An 18,359-nucleotide genomic window follows, 5' to 3' on the forward strand; every position below is an offset into this window, starting at 1 on the left:
AACATTTGCTTTATTCAGATTTTTGATCTATAGGATTAAGAATCAAGAACTGGCTATTATTCTGAACTGGAGTACACTGTAAAAAAATCCGTAGAAATTGCAGCTGGGTTGCCGGTAATTTACCGTAGATTTAAACTTATGTTATTTACTGGCAACATTTTGTTCAAAGTTAAATGAACATTAAACATTTACAAGTCTTTGTCTTTACAGAGTAAAACTAAAAAAACAGCATGAAGCAAAACATTCTGGGAAACAAAATCTGAAGCAAAAAACAGAAAAAGGTTAATGATGATTTCTGGTACCCAGAATGCTTTGCATGAGTCTGTTATTGTATAGTTTTATTCTGTAAAGATAAAGACTTGTTAATATTTAAAATTTATTTAACTTTGAACAAACTCTTGCCAGTAAATAACATAATTTTAAATCTACTGTAAATTACCGGCAACCCAGCTGCAATAACATTGTAATTTCTACGGATTTTTTTTACAGTGTATTAAAAGTTATATTTTAATCTACATTTAGGCATTTAGTACACTTTTATCCAAAATGACTTTGAGGATTGCCATCTCTTAAATGTTTGAAATGTTCTGCTGAAGCATATTGTTCAGTGTACAAATGTGTTTTTTAGAATCAATGTATTCTTTACATTTTCCACTTTTTTAAATAATGAACTTTAATATAATGTTACAAACCTTTGTCTTTGATGATGAGATGTATGTTCTCATAATGATCTGCTGGTGTGATGAAACAATTGTACTCGCCTTCATCATTTTTCTCAAGATTCTTGATTTTGATGGAGTAGTTTCCATTTACAAACTCCTCTGGAAAAGATTCAACTCTGATGTCGTACTTTATCTCTTGTAAACCTCCTGGACTAAACTCATACACCTTCTTACTGTCATTGTGTCTCCAAAACACTTTGTCTACTTGATTTTTATCTTCCGTGTATGAACACGGCAAGATGGCAGATTCTCCAACAAAATTCTTAACTGTGACCTTTAAAGAGACTGAAAACAAAATGAACTTTAAAAAAGTTTTACTTTTGAAAAAACTACAAGAATTTATCTTTTAAATTTATTGAGTTACTCACCCATGTCTATCAACAGTAGAGTAGTCGAGATGTAGATGAGGCAGCACCTGATAAAAAAGACAAAAACAAATAAATCAAAGAGAAACACAAATAAACTTTAGCAACAAAACAGGTAAGGTAAGTTCAGTGGTGGAGCCAGAGGGCTAGTAGACAAATTCCTTGCCACCCCTGTTGCCACCCCACAGAAAACATTACACTTTTTGATTTTTATAAACATTTCTCAAATCTCCCAGCGGACGTAAATGCATTCTTCAAGCGTGCTGTTGCTGCTACACTTTTCATTAGGCTTGTTCGACATCATGCGGCGCCGCAAGATCAAGCAGCCGGATGACGTCAAAGTTCCGCGAGAGCGATTTAAAAGCAAACTCCTCCGTATGATTTCGCAAATCGTTCTGACGGTACTTTAACGTAATCCAGCTCTCGATTCTTGAGGCGCCGCATGAAGTCGAACAAGCCTATTGGTTAAGCTGACACGCAGCTCCTTCGTGCTCCAAAACATAACACGGCAGCACACACATGATCGATGAAGAGCGTTTTGCTGGTATGTAACGTTACATGTACGGCTTTTATTGGTGTTAAATTAAGTACTGTTTTAACAGGAAGTAAGGGAGACGTTGCACTGTAGTGCTTAGCATTAATACTTCAATGATAGGGGTGTCCATGGTTAACCGATTAACCGTTAAAAATGGTTTAACCGAGTGAAACATTTTGCTCGGTTAAGTGGCATCAGGTGACAGAATGCATGCAGACGTGCGCATTTTACTTTCACTTTTGAATTACGCTGTTTAAATGCAGCGCTTGTGTAAGCTGCGTTAAATAGCGTATGAATTTTCGTGCAATGCGAGTGCAACAGCTGGTTTAATTATGTGCTCGAGTCAATGTGGGCAGGTAATTCTTGCAGAACTCGCCAGTTCCAAGCAGTGCAACCGGCTACTCCTCCATAAAGCGCTGCTTGATGGGTTTATTATTTTTCTTGATAAAAAATACAACAAAACGATCTTGCTTATATTAAACATCATGCACATTATAACAAAAACGAGTAAGCACGCGGCTTCTGCTATCGTCTGGTCATTCAGCTCGCCTCGCAAACTCTGACAGAAATAAATGAAATCTGACACCTGTGGCTGCTCTGTGACGTGACACGCGTTCAGCTCCGCTTCAGGCATCAGACACATTCAGTTGTAAGTGTTTGCTCTCTCTAACAAAACTAGATGATTTAATTACAAGAAAATATCAAAACGACGGTGAAAGACGGTGTCGGGGTGGGCAAGTGATCTAACCGGTGAGAGGCTGAAGCACCGGTAATCACCGTTTAGCCGACTATCGCGACAAACCCAGCCAACACCCGGGCATCATAGAGAGGCGGCCGCGGAGCCTGCGAGTAACTTCGCCCAGCCTACCATCCCCGCGAACGCAAAAGTCAATGACATACTTAAACTGCTCTGTCCTTACCACTGCGTTTTATTTCTATAAATTAATTTCGTTTGAAATGTGGTCCAACCAGTTATTAAAGGTGTTAAAAATTAACTACCCCTTTCTAGTGTGTCTGCATCTCTGGGTTGTGGCACGCATAACATGGTTAACCGAGTATTAACCGCTAAGGATGTCGGTTAACGGTTAATTAAAAACTTGAAAACGTGCAGCCCTATTCAATGGGCATTACTAGTCTTGCGAAACTGACTAATACTGTCACGCCTGCGTGAAGATGCTTAAAACAATAAAAAACATGTTGCAAATGTTCAGCAACAATCACAGACTTAGGTAGGCTTATTCATATTGGCACGTGTAATAAAGCATATTGAACTTAATAAAACCACCGTGGAGATAGTACAGGGATGTAAACAGCACGCTTTTTTCATGTCAGTTTGAATGACTTGGGTCTGAGAGGGTTGGATTATAATTTTACGAAGTCATCTGAAGCCATTCCATAGCTTAATGTGAGGGACAGAAGTCTATTTACTAGTGCTGTGTTCAAAATATCGATACGACGATACATCGTCATGGACGCCTGACGATGCGCGCATCGATACAGCACCTTCCGTATCGATTCGGATGTACTTTTGAAAGTAACGTGACGAATTGCTGTTGATCCGTGATCCATATGGAAAGGACGCATGTGTCCCACAGAGTACGTAGAGTTAAATGTGGCGGGGTATACTTTCACTTTGCGTGTCTGTCTCGCTGGCGCACGTGTCTGCATAGTGAGCTGCGTACTTGCGCGCTCTCTCTCTCGCGCGCGCATTAAAGTCAATGAGTTCAGTAAGCGTAGATATCTTAGCCTATACTACTGCAAAGGGCTTTATTAGACATGCTCTTATAAAACAGTACTGACCCATTTGAGAAGAAACATGTGAAAAGTGTACGTCTAGAGAAGAGATACTGAGCTATTTCAAACTATAACTGTCACATTAATAATCTGATTTCTATTAAATAGTATTAAGTCTGACTGCATGTTTATAGATATATTCATAGATGTAGAATAATGAGAGACAAGAGTAAGGCACCATCTTTGTAAAACTGCTTTAAAAAAAACATAAGTTAAGTACTAACTCTGGGATTTTAAATATTTCTAATAGCTAATAAATGAATGGCAAAAACACAACTGTTACAACACTGCTTATTCAATGTACAATAAACAAATAATAATAAAATAATAATAATAATGTTACTAAATTCTGAACAAAAATGTAATTCAAAATAGTCTTGTATCGTGATGCGCATCGTATCGGGACCCTTGTATCGGGATGCGTATTGTATCGGGGAATTGTTGGCGATACACAGCCCTACTATTTACATCATTACATTAAAGTTTACGAAAACTCGTTCCGTCCTCCCTTAACATTACATGTCTAGAATGTCTTTAAGCAATTTTTCTTGTGCTGTCAAATAGGCTAGACCTCAATATACTTAAATTTTGTCGTAATGTATTACTTTAGTATTTGTATTATTAGTAAGTAACGGTGTACTTATGGTAAATAATAACAAGCAAATTGTTCCAAATTTTGGTTTCTTCATGAGGTGTGTAACTATAGGGACAGCAGAATGAAGAGAAAAAGCGATATTACCAACTTCTTTCTAAAGAAGCAAAAGTCAGGTGCAAATCAGGGCCAAACAGATCCCAGTTGTTCTATTTTTGCTGATACTTAATAGTTATATAATTGTGTACATTTTGGAAAATAAAAAAACTTTAATATAATCTATATATATTTTGTGGAAAATAATTTATTTTTAGTGTAATGGAACACTTTGTATATTGACCCCCCAAAATAATACCTTGCCACCCCTGTTTTAAAAGTCTAGCTCCGCCACTGGGTAGTTGTGTACACATATTTACCAAAAGGAGACAATTGTCAGTTTCTCTGAGATAAACACTAACTACAGCAACAAACTACAGAAAGTGTCAGCACTACTGTATAAGTGCACTCAGGTAGATTAAAAAAGCTAAAAGTTACATTAGCTGAAAATATAGTCGAACATAATGGTCAATGTAACCTTAGTATCTTTAGACAAACTTTTATATTACACACCTACATATCTAAAATGCATAGTTTATCAATGGCAAAAATTGGATCTTCGTTAAATTCAGCATATAAAAGTACAATTAAAAAGATCTTATTTTACCGTGTTTTGTGTTACCAAACACTCATTATGTACGGTAAATTGGCATCGCTGGGTCAAAGGGTATCAGTGTTTTATTTGCTAAAGTGTATGAGTTAAGACTGTTAAGCCAAAAAAGATTTTTGAAAGTAAAGTATACATCTGTTACCAACTTACAGGTTAAATATACAGCACGCGCAAAAAGCTAAAAGCTAACATTATAGACGCTATACTCAAATTTAACCTGATCTTAAAATAATTAAATGTGCGTAGAAAAAATAAAAGTATACAAGAGATTTTACAAACAAAATAGTTTAATTCAAGAGCGCCCATTTGCCATTTCAAACTACTTTTTTGTATTGAACGTTTCTGTGTGCTAATTTCTGTTTCGGTTTTAAGTTAAGTCCCGTGATCATAGGCCACAGCTAACTAATAACACGGCTACATCTTTATAGTCTACAAAAATTAAATCAGAATTCAGAAAACCTTACCTGACAACCATTGCGCATCAATATTATATAACATAAAAATGACTGGAGTTAAGTTAAAACAAAAGGACACTCCAAACCCGAGGTGAACAGACTGATCTGCGCATGTCAAGTCAACAAAGTACCGCGAGAGCGACTTGAACGTTTGGGGTAGATGGAATACGACTATCACGGGATTTGGGGTTTAGGGTAAGCTTTCGGGGTAGGAGTAGGATGGAAACAGCGAACCTGGCTATGGAATACAGCTATGGCATAAATCCCGTAAAATGTTGGGTTTGGTGGTAGGATTAGAATAAAAAGAGTGCTTATCCAGCAAGATTTTGGCCGTAGCTGTACCCCTTCTAGCCACATCGACTCAACAGCTGTGCGTGTCTGCGTCCTGTAGGACTACAGTAAACAACAATATCAAAGCCTGTAGTCTTTCTACTTCTTTAAAATCTCTATATCACCACCTAGTGGTGGTTGGAGACCAGGTTATAGTCAGGCAATGCCAAAGAACATTATGCTCTTGTTAAAGTTATTTTATTATATTGCCTGCTGACAGAATAACAGCTAAAACAACACTAAGCTGACTGGCTAGTATTAGCTGTTTTAGGGTGGGAATAACTGGTTTAAGGTGGTCTTCCAAGCCTGGAAAATCAGGTTTTATTTGGCGAGTCAGCTGTTCTTTCAGCCTGACCAGCTAAACCTAGCATACTTAAAAAAATAATTAGTTATAGTTACTAGTTACTTCTCACAAAAAGTAACTAAGTTAGTAACTGCGTTATATCATTATAAAAGTAACTATTTTCCAGTGAAAATAACTATTGTGTTAGGATCAGTGATGGGCAGTAACGCGTTACTGTAATCTGATTACTTTTTTCAAGTAACAAGTAAAGTAAGGGATTAAAATTGCAAAACCAGTAATTAGATTACTGTTACTGTAAGCAGGCTGCGTTATTTAACCTTGATTTTTTTCGTAAGACTGTCTTGTGTCGTGACGTGAGTCGAGTGACAATGACGTATGACAGCCACGCCATCAGTCAGTGTAGTGTTGAACGTGAAAAGACAGCATGGAGCGCGGAAGATAACAAGACTATGCAGCGTTTAATGCTTGGAAGTACCGACATTACTTTGAGTTTAACTCAGTTGAAGGTGACAAAAACATCAGCGTCCGCTGTACACTCTGCATGGAAATAAAACTTTTATCTACAGCGAAAAATTCCACCTCATATCTGAGCAAACACATAGCAAGCCGGCACAGGAATGTGAAACTTACTGAAAAAAACCCTGAACCCCCAGCTGACATGACCACTGCGGCTCCATCTCATATACAGTGTTACGATGTAAATAGTCATCAGATTGTATATTATATTCTATTACAAGACGTTCATGCCAAAACTGATGTAAACAACAACAGACTATATATCTATATTTCACAGATTATACGCATTTGTGGACAAAAATGGTCATTGGATGTATTCTATTAGACTGTTTTCATGGGTTATTCACACATCAGAAACAGACTGGATTCGACTTGCGATCGTTATTATTAACACAAAGGTAAGAAGTCCCGTTTATATTTTCCATGTTGTCATCTGGACTTCTGTCACAAATACTACATTTATGATGCTAGAGCCTCTGTATCTCAAAACAGAGACCATACACTGATGGTAAATATACCCGTAGACCTTTTAAACGATGTATAGTAATATTAATATTATTAATGTTTGTAGACAGTAGGCTATATAGATATTGTTAGCAGCGTTAACAAACCAGACATAATCACGCCCACAAATTTGTGCGCCTTGAGAGGTTAAAAATGAGAATGTTTTATTTGATTCAATTTTAGATGATGGAATATGCAGAAAGAATAGAATTAGGCTGAAAGGTCTCTTGCTTTATAGCATATTCAGGTCATGCATCATGTATTTGAAAAGTAACTTAATAAAGTGACTAGTAAAGTAACTAATTACTTTTGAAAATAAGTAATCAGTAAAGTGACTGCATTACTTTCTTGGAGAAGTAATCAGTAACAAATTACTATGTCCAAGTAACTTGACCAACACTGGTTAGGATACTTAAAAAAGTTCAAATATGTCAAATAACTTGGATGCCCCCCAATATTAAATATGTTAAATTAATATAATGGACACTAAAGAGAAACCACTGATTTTGTGGCATTATGTGACAATGTGAAGTGCTTCATTCGATCATAATTACTTGCCACAGACGTGGAGAGACTCTTTTCTACCTGGGCATAAGTTGAACGTAACATAAACATTCTTGCCTTTCACCTCAACGATGGTGAAGTAATGCTTATTATTGCTACCTCCAGTTTGCGAACGCTACATTTGAACTCGTTGTACTTGCCATCGGTCTGTTGTTATCCGGTATGTGGAGGGATTGCTGCGTGAGGACTGGACTGCCTGAGTGCTTTGGGACAGCAGCACCCCCTGCTTGTTGAGAAGAGAAAACAATTGGTGCTTTCACATCAGTCTCCAAAAGTCTCCAACCACGCCAGAAAAAGTCACTAGATCAGTCCGAGTCACTTTTATGAAAAAAATCAAGTTTTCAACACTGCTCGGACTGTGCATGTGCTTGTGTGTAAACAAAATGCCGGTTTAGACAGTACATTAGACAATGCACTAGATGCACAAGTCCAACCACTTTTAAAATGCACTACATGCTACTATCTACTTGTCTCAAATGTAGTTGTCATCTTTTTATAAGACCAGTCTAGAAAACCATGCATTCACTTAACAATTCATATAAGATGACAAAACCCTGAATGTTTACTTTGAAGCTCATCATAGTAAGAATAGAAAGTTACAGAAATTAAAAATGCATATCAAGAGTTATCCTTATACAGTATTTTCTTATACCCATAAAACCCTGTCAAATTATTTGTTTCACTCATTATGATATGTGACAATATTTTAAGATCTTGACACTTCAACATTAGCAGAACATGTGGTAATCACGTGGCCATTTGGTTTGAAAACGTAAAATCTAATGCAACACTCATACAGTTTATTAATGTGACTTAAAAATCCACAAACGTTTTTGTGCAGAAATAAGAAAACACCTAAGATTAAAAATACAATGAACCAAATGATTACTGAATCCATGATTTTGTTTGGTTTTCACTTTCATTCAATGTCAGTGATGGTTCCTCTGTAAAAACAAAATAATACCAATAAAGCATTTCAATTAAGTTGTCAAGGGAAAACAAAATTGCTCTGAAATCAGCACATTTCTAACCTATATTGTTAGAGAACTAATCTGGTCAACATTTGCTTTATTTAAATTTTTGATTTATAGGGTTAAGAATCAAGAACTGGCTATTATTCTGAACTGGCGTATTAAAAAGTTATATTTTTATGTACATTTAGGCATTTAGTAGACACTTTTATCCAAAATGACTTTATGAGGATTGCTTTCTCTTAAATGTCTGAATTGTTCTGTTGAAGTATATTGATCAGTGTACTAATGTGTTTTTCAGAATCAATGTATTCTTTACATTTTCTGTCCCTATTAAAACCACTTTTTTAAATAATGAACTTTAATGTAATGTTACAAACCTTTGTCTTTGATGATGAGATGTATGTTCTCATAATGATCTGCTGGTGTGATGAAACAATTGTACTCGCCTTCATCATTTTTCTCAAGATTCTTGATTTTGATGGAGTAGTTTCCATTATCAAACTCCTCTGGAAAAGATTCAACTCTGATGTCGTACTTTATCTCTTGTAAACCTCCTGGACTAAACTCATACACCTTCTTACTGTCATTGTGTCTCCAAAACACTTTGTCTACTTGATTTCTATCTTCTGTGTTTGAACACGGCAAGATGGCAGATTCTCCAACAAAATTCTTAACTGTGACCTTTAAAGAGACTGAAAAAGAAATGAACTTTAAAAAAGTTTTACTTCTGAAAAAACTACAAGAATTCATCTTTCAAATTTATTGAGTTACTCACCCATGTCTATCAACAGTAGAGTAGTCGAGATGTAGATGAGGCAGCACCTGATAAAAAAGACCAAAACAAATAAATAAAAGAGAAACACAAATAAACTTTAGCAACAAAACAGCTAAGGTTGTGTACCCATATTTACAAAAGAGAAAAGAGAAATATATGACTCGATGTGACAATTGTTAGTTTTCCTGAGATACACACTCCAACAACTAAAGTGAATAACAATAGGTAACAGTTACTGAAATAATGGACATACTAATTAGTTAAACAAAAATTTTAAAACAGCGCTAATCCAGCAAGAGTTTGGCCATAGCTGTACCCTCTTCTAGCCAAATCTGACTCAACAGCTGTGCGTGTCTGTGTCCTGTAGGACTACAGAGGCCCTGTCCCAAATGGCGCACTTCATGTGGACTTTCGGTCTCATGGCCTTAAATTGCGCGTTCTCGCTTAGTCTACGAGTCCGTAGGGTGTCCCATCTGTCATTTTTACGCTTTGAAGTGTGCTCATCAGCGCCTCCTTTGCCCCCTTGATGCGGTCTTAAGCGAAGCCAGCACTGCAGCAGGCTTCGGGCACTTTGCCAACCCAGAAGTCCTTGCGAAAGAGCAATCGGACCAATCAGACAACGGAAGGTAGGAGTTCACACTGACGGGCAACTTCTCTACCTATTTCCGGTGTGATGCTCGAGCCTGTCCCAAATACGACTCCGGTGCACCCACGTGGATTTGCATCAAGGGTCCCTAAAGTCTGGACTACGTGATGTCATCAAAGTGTGGACTCTGAGGAGGACCACAAGTCCGGAGTGTGCCATTTGGGACAGGGCAACTGCAGCAGGCTTCGCGCACTTTACCAACCCAGAAGTCCTTGCGAAATGGCATCAGACCAATCAGACGACGGAAGGGAGGAGTTCACCATAGATATGTATAAAGGCTAGATGGCTCAAGGCGGAGTCAGCTGTGTCGTCACTTGGCGGCCATCTTAGGTCAGTGCTGCCATAGTGCTGCTCCCTGCTGCTGTGGACAGAAGGTGAGTGACATACGCCAACTAAAATGCTCGTAACTTGCTGAATTCTTGACGGATTTACAAACGGTTTGGTGTTTTACAAACGTTATTAACATGGCTATAATTCTGGCTGCTTTAACATGTTTCATGAATTTTTTATTTATTTTTAGTATACGTATTCAGTGTCATAGGTACATCTTTGATGTTTATAACAAACCAATCCGTTTGAAAATCGGTAAAAAATTAAGCAAGTTATGGTCATTTACCTGCATCATTAAAACTCAATGCTATGCGTGAGCGAGCGCCCTGTCGTAAGATGGCCGCCAAAATGCGGACGTTCCACTCAATTGGCCATCAGCGCGGACGAGCCATCTAGCCTTTATACATATCTATGGAGTTCACACTGACGGGCAACTTCTCTACCTATTTCCGGTGTGATGCTCGAGTCTGTCCCAAAATACGACTCCGGTGCACCCCCGTGGACTCGCATCAAGGGTCCCTAAAGTCTGGACTACGTGATGTCATCAAAGTGTGGACTCTGAGGAGGACCACAAGTCCGTAATGTGCCATTTGGTACAGGGCCAGAGAACAACAACAGCAAAGCCTGTAGTCTATCTATTTCTTTAAAATCACTATATTGCCACCTGGCGGTGGTTGGAGACCAGGTTATAGTCAGGCAATGCTAAAGAGACCTATCATTCATTTCTGAGGAGTTTATAAGGGTTAAAATGAAAATCTTCAGATTGAGTAGCAGCATTAAGCACTTCTGGTTTAGATGAATTTTAAGTCCATATTGCCGCAATTTTATTTTTGTAGATAGTATTAGACATTCTAGTCATTTCATATTTATTTTCATAGTAGGCCTATCATAATGTATTTGTAAGGAGGACGCAGAAACAGTGGGATCCATTTTGCGGATGTTTATTAAAACAAACCAATCTAGCAAACAAATCCAAGGCAAGTGGGTAAACAGAGACAGGCAGGCAGGTCAATATCAATAGGCAGTCCAATCCAGGCAAACAAAGACAAGGGGTAATCCAAAGGCAATAAACAGGTATACAGGCAGTCAGAATAAACGCTTTGTATGCAGGGTAAACTGGCAATACTTTGCGCTAGGCCTAGGCCAGCTTGAAGCTTAAGTAAGGCAAAACAAGAAATGATCAGAGAAGCAGAGGGCAGCGCCATGTCAGTACTCTGGAGAGGGCTCCCTCTGGTGGCACGGCGGTATGGACGTTACAGTATTATACATTTTTATTAATTTATTTATTATTATATTATATCAACTTTTTCATTAAAAGTTTGATCTACAGCACCTTTGAATAATAAAAATAGTAAATGTTATTCTATGACAAATGTTAAGTGGAGTGCATAATTTATTCACTAATTGTGTAAAGCTATTTCAGTAACTTTCAAGTTTACAGATTTCTGAAACAACAGTAGCAAAATAAATACATTTGCTTAACTTATTTAAAGTGGTGATGGTCATGAGTATTGACAGTTTATATGTATTCAGTGTGGTCAAAGCAAACTCACTTCCTCTGCTTGATGTGGGCTACATTTTTCCTCTGCTCATAAAAAGAAAGACAGCACTAGACATCATTTGTGTTTTATTCAGGCAACAACATGAGAATCACACAGCTTCAAATCTGTGAGGGTTTTTTACATTAATTGAATAACTATTAATTTGCTCAGTAAGTCATGTTATTTTTCTTTTATATTAGGGTATTATCTTAAATCATGTTTTTTTAATCCTATAGATCTGCTCATATGGCTTCAAGCTGCGGAGACTTTGGATCAACTCACAGATTTGGGACAAAATGTGACTATAAACTGTGATCTGGATGAAGAAGAGATTTATTGGTTATTACTGAAAACACCAGATCCTCCTGTGATGATATTACGCACTTTATCATCAACAGCTTCATTCCTCAACAAAACATTCAGACACAAATATTCACTTCAATCTAAAAATCATCTCTTTATAAATAACATCACTATTAATGAATTAGGAGTTTATTACTGTATGAAGACAGGTACACCACCAAAATTCAGCAATGGCACCAGACTACATGTTAATGGTAAGTGATTATTCCGAAATCAATTTAAATTCATATTCAGACTAGTTTTTATTATGCTGTAAATAATGAAAAAGATTGTACACAGATTGTACTCTTTCTTTGCAGAGCCAACAGTAAGCCCAAACCAAGTAACTTATATACAGCCAAATCATACAGTAGTGAAATACATTGACCAGAATGAGAACAGAGTCACACTGTATCAGACTCTTACCATCATACTTGGTCTGCTGAATGGTGTTTGGTTCATTGTGGTCCTGGGTGAGTACATTTCTTTCAGTTCTTCAATCTTTAAGTCTCGAAGCAAAGAAATAATAACATTATGCTATTGGTAGCTCATTGATATTTTAGTGAAGTAAGTTTAATGATAGATGTTGTAATGTGGAACATCTTTTGGCCATTAGCCTGTTAAAATACATAGAGTATTTGTGTTCTCGTAATATTTTCTAAATAAATATCCAATATGATGAATCTGATTTTATTGTGACCTTTAGGGATATTAAAGGTTTTTGTTGTTGGAAATAAAAGATTTGGACAAGGTTCACAACAACTTCATAACACCGATCTACACCAGCATCAAGTTGTAGAGCACCATCAAGACCCAAATCAATTACAGGTAAATGTTGAGAGGAATTTGATACTAAATTGTTTGATAGTTTTTGGAAATCTTGCAGTTCTCATACTTCTGAACTATTCAGTGTTTTATTGGTTATAAAACCGCTCCACTGTCAATATTAATACTCTCTGTGTATTTCTGTTTGCTCTTTCAGTATGCAGAAGTGGACTTTTCAAAACTGCGTAAAAAATATCGACCCAGCAAAGCCGATAGTACTTATGCTGCTCTGAAGCTGCCAAAATTGCAAACATAAGCCTAGGACTAATCTGATCTTACAGTGTACAGTATTATCAATACATCAGGGATAACCTTACATATTTACATATATTAGTTAAGAGGTTTTTATGTGTTTTGAATAATTGATTCAATGTGGTGACTGATGCTGCTTATCCAGTGTGGTTTGTTGTATATATATTGTGTTTTACTGTTTACAAGTTGTCAAATATTTATTGTTAACAGTATGTGTGTAGGTTATAATAATACTTCATCTTATGTGGTGTTAAGATTGTCCTTAAATGTTTTCTGAAGGGGCAGAAAAGACAAAAAAAAAACGTGAGTGTGAGAAAAAATTGAATGTGAGTTGAACTTCCTCTCTTTTATGTAAACGAAAGGTTCTCACGATACAGTTAAGAGTTTTAAAGCATGCTTTCATCTATAAGATTATAAAAACCTTTTTTTACATTTAACAGTAAAATGCCTTCAAAATATGAATGTATAAATGTATAATGGGATGGAGTTGTTGAGGCTTTTTTGTAGATGAGCAATTGCAATAAAAACTTGTTTCATGTAACTTTCATGTATAGCATTGCTACATTCATATTAAAATAAATGTTCATTAAGTGGCTCATGTTCTCATGTTTATGGATCAAATAAACAATTCGTGTGAATCATGGTGTGTTATTAAATAAGATATTCTGTTAAATGCTTTTATTTGATTAATAACTTTGCTGTTTTAATTCAATTGTTGATACAGTAATTTTGAAAGGTTTTTCTTAATGTAACATCAACTCTGTTCAACTTAATTATGTAAACTTGATTGAGATCTTAATTGTTTTGCAATCAAGGCAGCCGATGGCAAACACCTTTTATATGTGAAGTATTGATGTGGCTCAGCTGGTATAGCATTGCACTGACAGTGTGAAGGTCATGGGTTTGATTCCCACACAACGCACATACTAATTGAATGCGTAGCTTAAATGCATTGTGTTAGTTTGAATAAAAGAATACAGCATTTGCCATATTTGTAAATGTAAATGAAAGACCTAACAATGAAATACTTTGGTAACCTTCACCATGAAAGAAAGATGAAAGAAAGAATTGCAAGAAGAGAAGAGTTGCATGCAAGTGGTCTGCAAAATGGTGCAAGGTGTGGTTCACAACTTAAAAGAAAAAACAGAAAAGAATTCTATTTGTTTGGTTGGCAACCGGTAACTAATACAGTTCAACCTTTGACTACACTAAAGGTTTTACCTTTAACCTAGTGTGGTGGTTTTTCTCATACATTTATGTATCTCGGTGGTCTAAACCTCAGATGGAAAGTGAGGCCACTGCAGTTTGCTCTATGCAATGATGTGCTGTGTGTTTGTGCAACAACAACTATGTTACAACAATCATGAAAATAAATATTCACTCATGAAGAAATGTATTCATATTAAAATACCACTTTTTACTTGCTCTTTATATGTATTACTAAAAGAGCATAAGATTAGAGGATCATGTAACTTCAGTTTGTATGAGTATGTCTACATTAATGATTGCTGTAGTTACTGCTATGTTTATAAATAAGTTTAAAAAGTCTTTGTGCCTATCAAAGTAAAACAACAACAACAACAAACATACAACTTCCTATCTATTTAAAATCAATGTCAGAAATATACAAATATGAAGTTGTATGATCTTGCCTACACACCTTCTGTGTTTTGACCTAGAAAACATCTCTTCTTCTATTTAGGTTGCTTTAGATGCAAAACCTCAACCACATAGACTAGCAGGTCTTTTAGCAGAACTAAATGAGCATCTTTTATTTATTTATTAGTTTTGTGAGTAAATAAATGATCAACGATTTTAATAAAATGTGCTAAATGCACTAAATAAGTTCACATTGGCTTGTTATAATAGAGGAACCACTTGAAGTGCTATATAGCGCATATGTAGAACCACAGGTACTGGTGGTATAACATGACTATAGCACCACATACATTTTTTACTTTACTTATTATGACTCAACTTGTATACTTAAATGTTTCGATTTCTTTGTATAAATTCAACATTTGGCTTGATGGCTACATCTGGTGGAAATTTTGTGTCAATGGCCCACTGAGAAATCCCCTTACTTATGTGTCAAATACTTATTTTCCCCCCGCTGTACATTGCATCATGTGGTGCTAAAGTGGTTCCATTATCTTTAAGCCAATGTTCATCACTTTAGTGTTATTTAGTGCCTTGTTTTTAAAGTGAATGTGGAAGTTCCCAGAAGAAATAATATAGGTTTGCAATAATGATGTTTACTGTAAACCTATATCAACTATTCAAATCTTTTTTATTATTATTATTCTTTTTTTTTAATAATATATAATCATCATGCGATGTAAGTAATGTAAACTTGATTTATACCATAAGCTAAGTTTCCATTAAATGTAATATAAAACTATGGCATTTACAGTATTTCTATTAACAGGGACTCACTGCTGCCCTCTGCTGGACAAACGTTGTTGTGTCCCATCAGAGTAAGCAGACATCCTTGTAATAAACCAATAGATACCATTTACATAATACAGTCAGTTGCTTGCAGATTTCATTTGGTTTGATAAATGAATACTTTTAATTATTAGGCTTAATAAATATTTTTTTACCGTGACTCAAATATGTACTTTAGCAATTAAGCAGGAAAACACAGCAGTGTGTTTTGCAGTAATCTCTGGTCTTGTTTTTCTTCTTCAGATGTCAATAATAGACATTACTTCTAATAAACAAAATAACATCAAAAAGTTAAAATTATTCAAATAAATACAGTTCCTCTGTAATAAATCAGTTATTTACTGTCAAATTCATGCTGAATTTGGCCAAAATCACTTTTAAAAATGACTCCTGAACGCAGATAATACAAATAGACGAAAAGAAAATGTTAGTTCTAGACCAAAAAAGATATGGGAAGATAATGCCTTTATGGCAGTGGAATAAGAGAAAAGCATACATTTTATTTCAATTGATAAAAGTTTTAAGGTTTTAACCCTGATATGTGCCAGGGCTCAGCCACAAATGGCTGAGGAAAAGAGGAGGATGACCAAAGTTTTAAAAAATAGCCAAACGTTTCTAAAAAGTGCATTCTGGATTGAAGTGCATAGGATTTTTTGGAGATGTGTGTGTGTGTGTGTGTGTCTTTACAGGCCACCAGGAAATAAAAGTCAAACTGTGGTTGGTTGCTTTACATGTCAGTCGGACGTCCTCCTGGCCGGTCTTTGGCCAATGAAAGCTGCTTTGAAGTCCAGACTTTGAGACAAACAGCACATGTGACAGACATCGGTCAGAGCAAACTCACTTCATCTGCTGGATTAGGCTACATTTTTCCTCTGCTTATAACAAGAATTTGTGTAACAACATGAGAATCACACAGCTTCACATCTGTAAGTTTACATGAAAATCTTTTCATTTGCTATGATGTCAGGTTTTTTATTATTGGGTTGCATTTTAAAGTAAATTGTCTTTATTTATTATTTTATAGATCTGCTCGTATGGCTTCAAGCTGCGGAGACTTTGGATCAACTCACAGATTTGGGACAGAATGTGTCTATAAACTGTGATCTGGATAGAGAAGAGATTTATTGGTTATTACTGAAAACAGCAGATCCTCCTATGATGATATTACGCACTTTATCATCAAAACCTTTGTTCTTCAACAAAACATTCAGACACAAATATTCACTTCAATCTAAAAATCATCTGTTTATAAATAACATCACTATTGATGAATTAGGAGTTTATTACTGTATGAAGAAAGATACACCTCCAAAATTCAGCAGTGGCACCAGACTACATGTAAAGGGTAAGTGATCGTGCAGTGATCAATTTAAATTCATATTCAGACTAGTATTTATTATGTTGTAATGAAGTAAATTAGATTTCTTTGCAGAGCCAACAGAAAGCCCAAACCAAGAAACTTGTATACAGCAAACTGATACAGTAGTGAAATATATTGAACAAAATGAGAACAGAGTCACGCCGTGGCAGATTCTTACCATCATACTTGGTCTGCTGAATGGTGTTTTGTTAATTGTGATCATAGGTGAGTAAATTAAAGTTTAGGCTCTAAATATAAACATTGTAGGTCTCTAGACATGTTTTCATTGTGTTTTTCTGAAGGACTATTAAAGGTTTTCATTGTTGGAAGTAAAAGATTTGAAGATTGTTCACAACAACTTCATGACACTGAACTACAGCAGGTGACCTACAGATGTTTATCAGCGAGTCACAAACCAGTTACAGGTAAATCATTTTAAATCACAATACATATATTATAATTGATTTTTTTTTAGTATTGTTTGGATTGCATTCACATTGCTTATACAAGTATCTGTTATCTCTTTCAGTATACAGAAGTGAACTTTTTAAAGCTGCATAAAAGTCTCTGCAAAACAAATCCAGTATAGTTTCTGTGTTGATCTAATGCTGCCATCTCACAGTTTACACGAGCTGTTATTGATACTTTATTATATCACACCACTCATTTACTAATGTCTGTAGTTTGTATTCTTTACACGAGTGTTTCTGTAATAGGGGACATTGTGTGAGCAGATCAAAAAATGTAACGTTTCAAGATAAATGCAAAATGTCTATAAGTGATGAGACTGAAGTACTGTACATGTAGTGTAGTTTTAACACAAGTCTTCTTGGTTAACAATCATTCTTACTTGATTTGGCAACAACATGTAACAACCAGCCATAATGCAGCTGCAGAGTTGTAGTTCAGTTTAACCTTAACATCCACTCAGATGTTGTAAAAAAGTTATTAATTGTGAATAGGGTGTTATGAATACTGGTAATGCCAAAATGTGTACACTGCCAAAAACTAATCTCTTACTTAGTATTTTTTGTCTCAAAATCAAGATGCATTTTCTTGATGAGTTAAATGACCTACAAAAATAAGTCACGTTTTTAGGAAAAATATGTCAAAATTAAGTTCATTTGTGCTTAAAACAAGCAAAAATATCTGCCAAATATCTGGGGTGAGAACATTTTTCTTGAATTAAGTGTTTAAGAAAAAAGTAAACTTATTTCAAGATTTTTCTTTCACACCCCATTGGCAGATATTTTTGCTTGTTTTAAACACAAATTAACTTAATTTTTACATTTTTTAGAAATACTTAAATTTTATATTTTTTGTCTATGAACTAGATTTTTTTTCTTAGGTTTTTTGCTTATCAAGAAAATTAATCTTAATGTAAGATTTTTTTTAGATATTTCTACTGATAAGACAAAAATGCTAAGTAAGAATTTTTTTTTTTTTTTGCAGTGTATAGCTTGATCCAATGGAAGGTTA

General features: G+C 35.6%; 3 protein-coding genes across 3 annotated transcripts; 2 read left to right on the forward strand and 1 right to left on the reverse strand.

The window, feature by feature from the left end:
• Positions 1 to 623: 623 nt before the first annotated feature.
• LOC135741114 (CD276 antigen-like) lies at positions 624 to 5,394 on the reverse strand. The gene is made up of 3 exons (XM_073813553.1): positions 5,179 to 5,394; positions 1,091 to 1,137; positions 624 to 1,007 (listed from the first exon to the last, which is right to left on the reverse strand). The coding sequence occupies exons 1-3, from the start codon at positions 5,187 to 5,189 to the stop codon at positions 685 to 687; spliced, it is 381 nt and encodes a 126-aa protein (XP_073669654.1). The 5' UTR covers positions 5,190 to 5,394; the 3' UTR covers positions 624 to 684.
• Positions 5,395 to 10,503: 5,109 nt separating this feature from the next.
• Positions 10,504 to 13,662, forward strand: LOC135741097 (uncharacterized). The gene is made up of 5 exons (XM_065259762.2): positions 10,504 to 11,780; positions 11,890 to 12,210; positions 12,316 to 12,468; positions 12,702 to 12,823; positions 12,978 to 13,662. The coding sequence occupies exons 1-5, from the start codon at positions 11,756 to 11,758 to the stop codon at positions 13,074 to 13,076; spliced, it is 720 nt and encodes a 239-aa protein (XP_065115834.1). The 5' UTR covers positions 10,504 to 11,755; the 3' UTR covers positions 13,077 to 13,662.
• Positions 13,663 to 16,193: 2,531 nt separating this feature from the next.
• On the forward strand, positions 16,194 to 18,021 carry LOC135741248 (uncharacterized). The gene is made up of 5 exons (XM_065259901.2): positions 16,194 to 16,446; positions 16,545 to 16,865; positions 16,953 to 17,105; positions 17,183 to 17,305; positions 17,410 to 18,021. The coding sequence occupies exons 1-5, from the start codon at positions 16,422 to 16,424 to the stop codon at positions 17,439 to 17,441; spliced, it is 654 nt and encodes a 217-aa protein (XP_065115973.1). The 5' UTR covers positions 16,194 to 16,421; the 3' UTR covers positions 17,442 to 18,021.
• The last annotated feature ends 338 nt before the right edge of the window (positions 18,022 to 18,359 follow it).

This window comes from Paramisgurnus dabryanus, chromosome 24 (genome assembly GCF_030506205.2).
Source record: "Paramisgurnus dabryanus chromosome 24, PD_genome_1.1, whole genome shotgun sequence".
In the NCBI taxonomy this organism is placed as follows: domain Eukaryota; kingdom Metazoa; phylum Chordata; class Actinopteri; order Cypriniformes; family Cobitidae; genus Paramisgurnus; species Paramisgurnus dabryanus.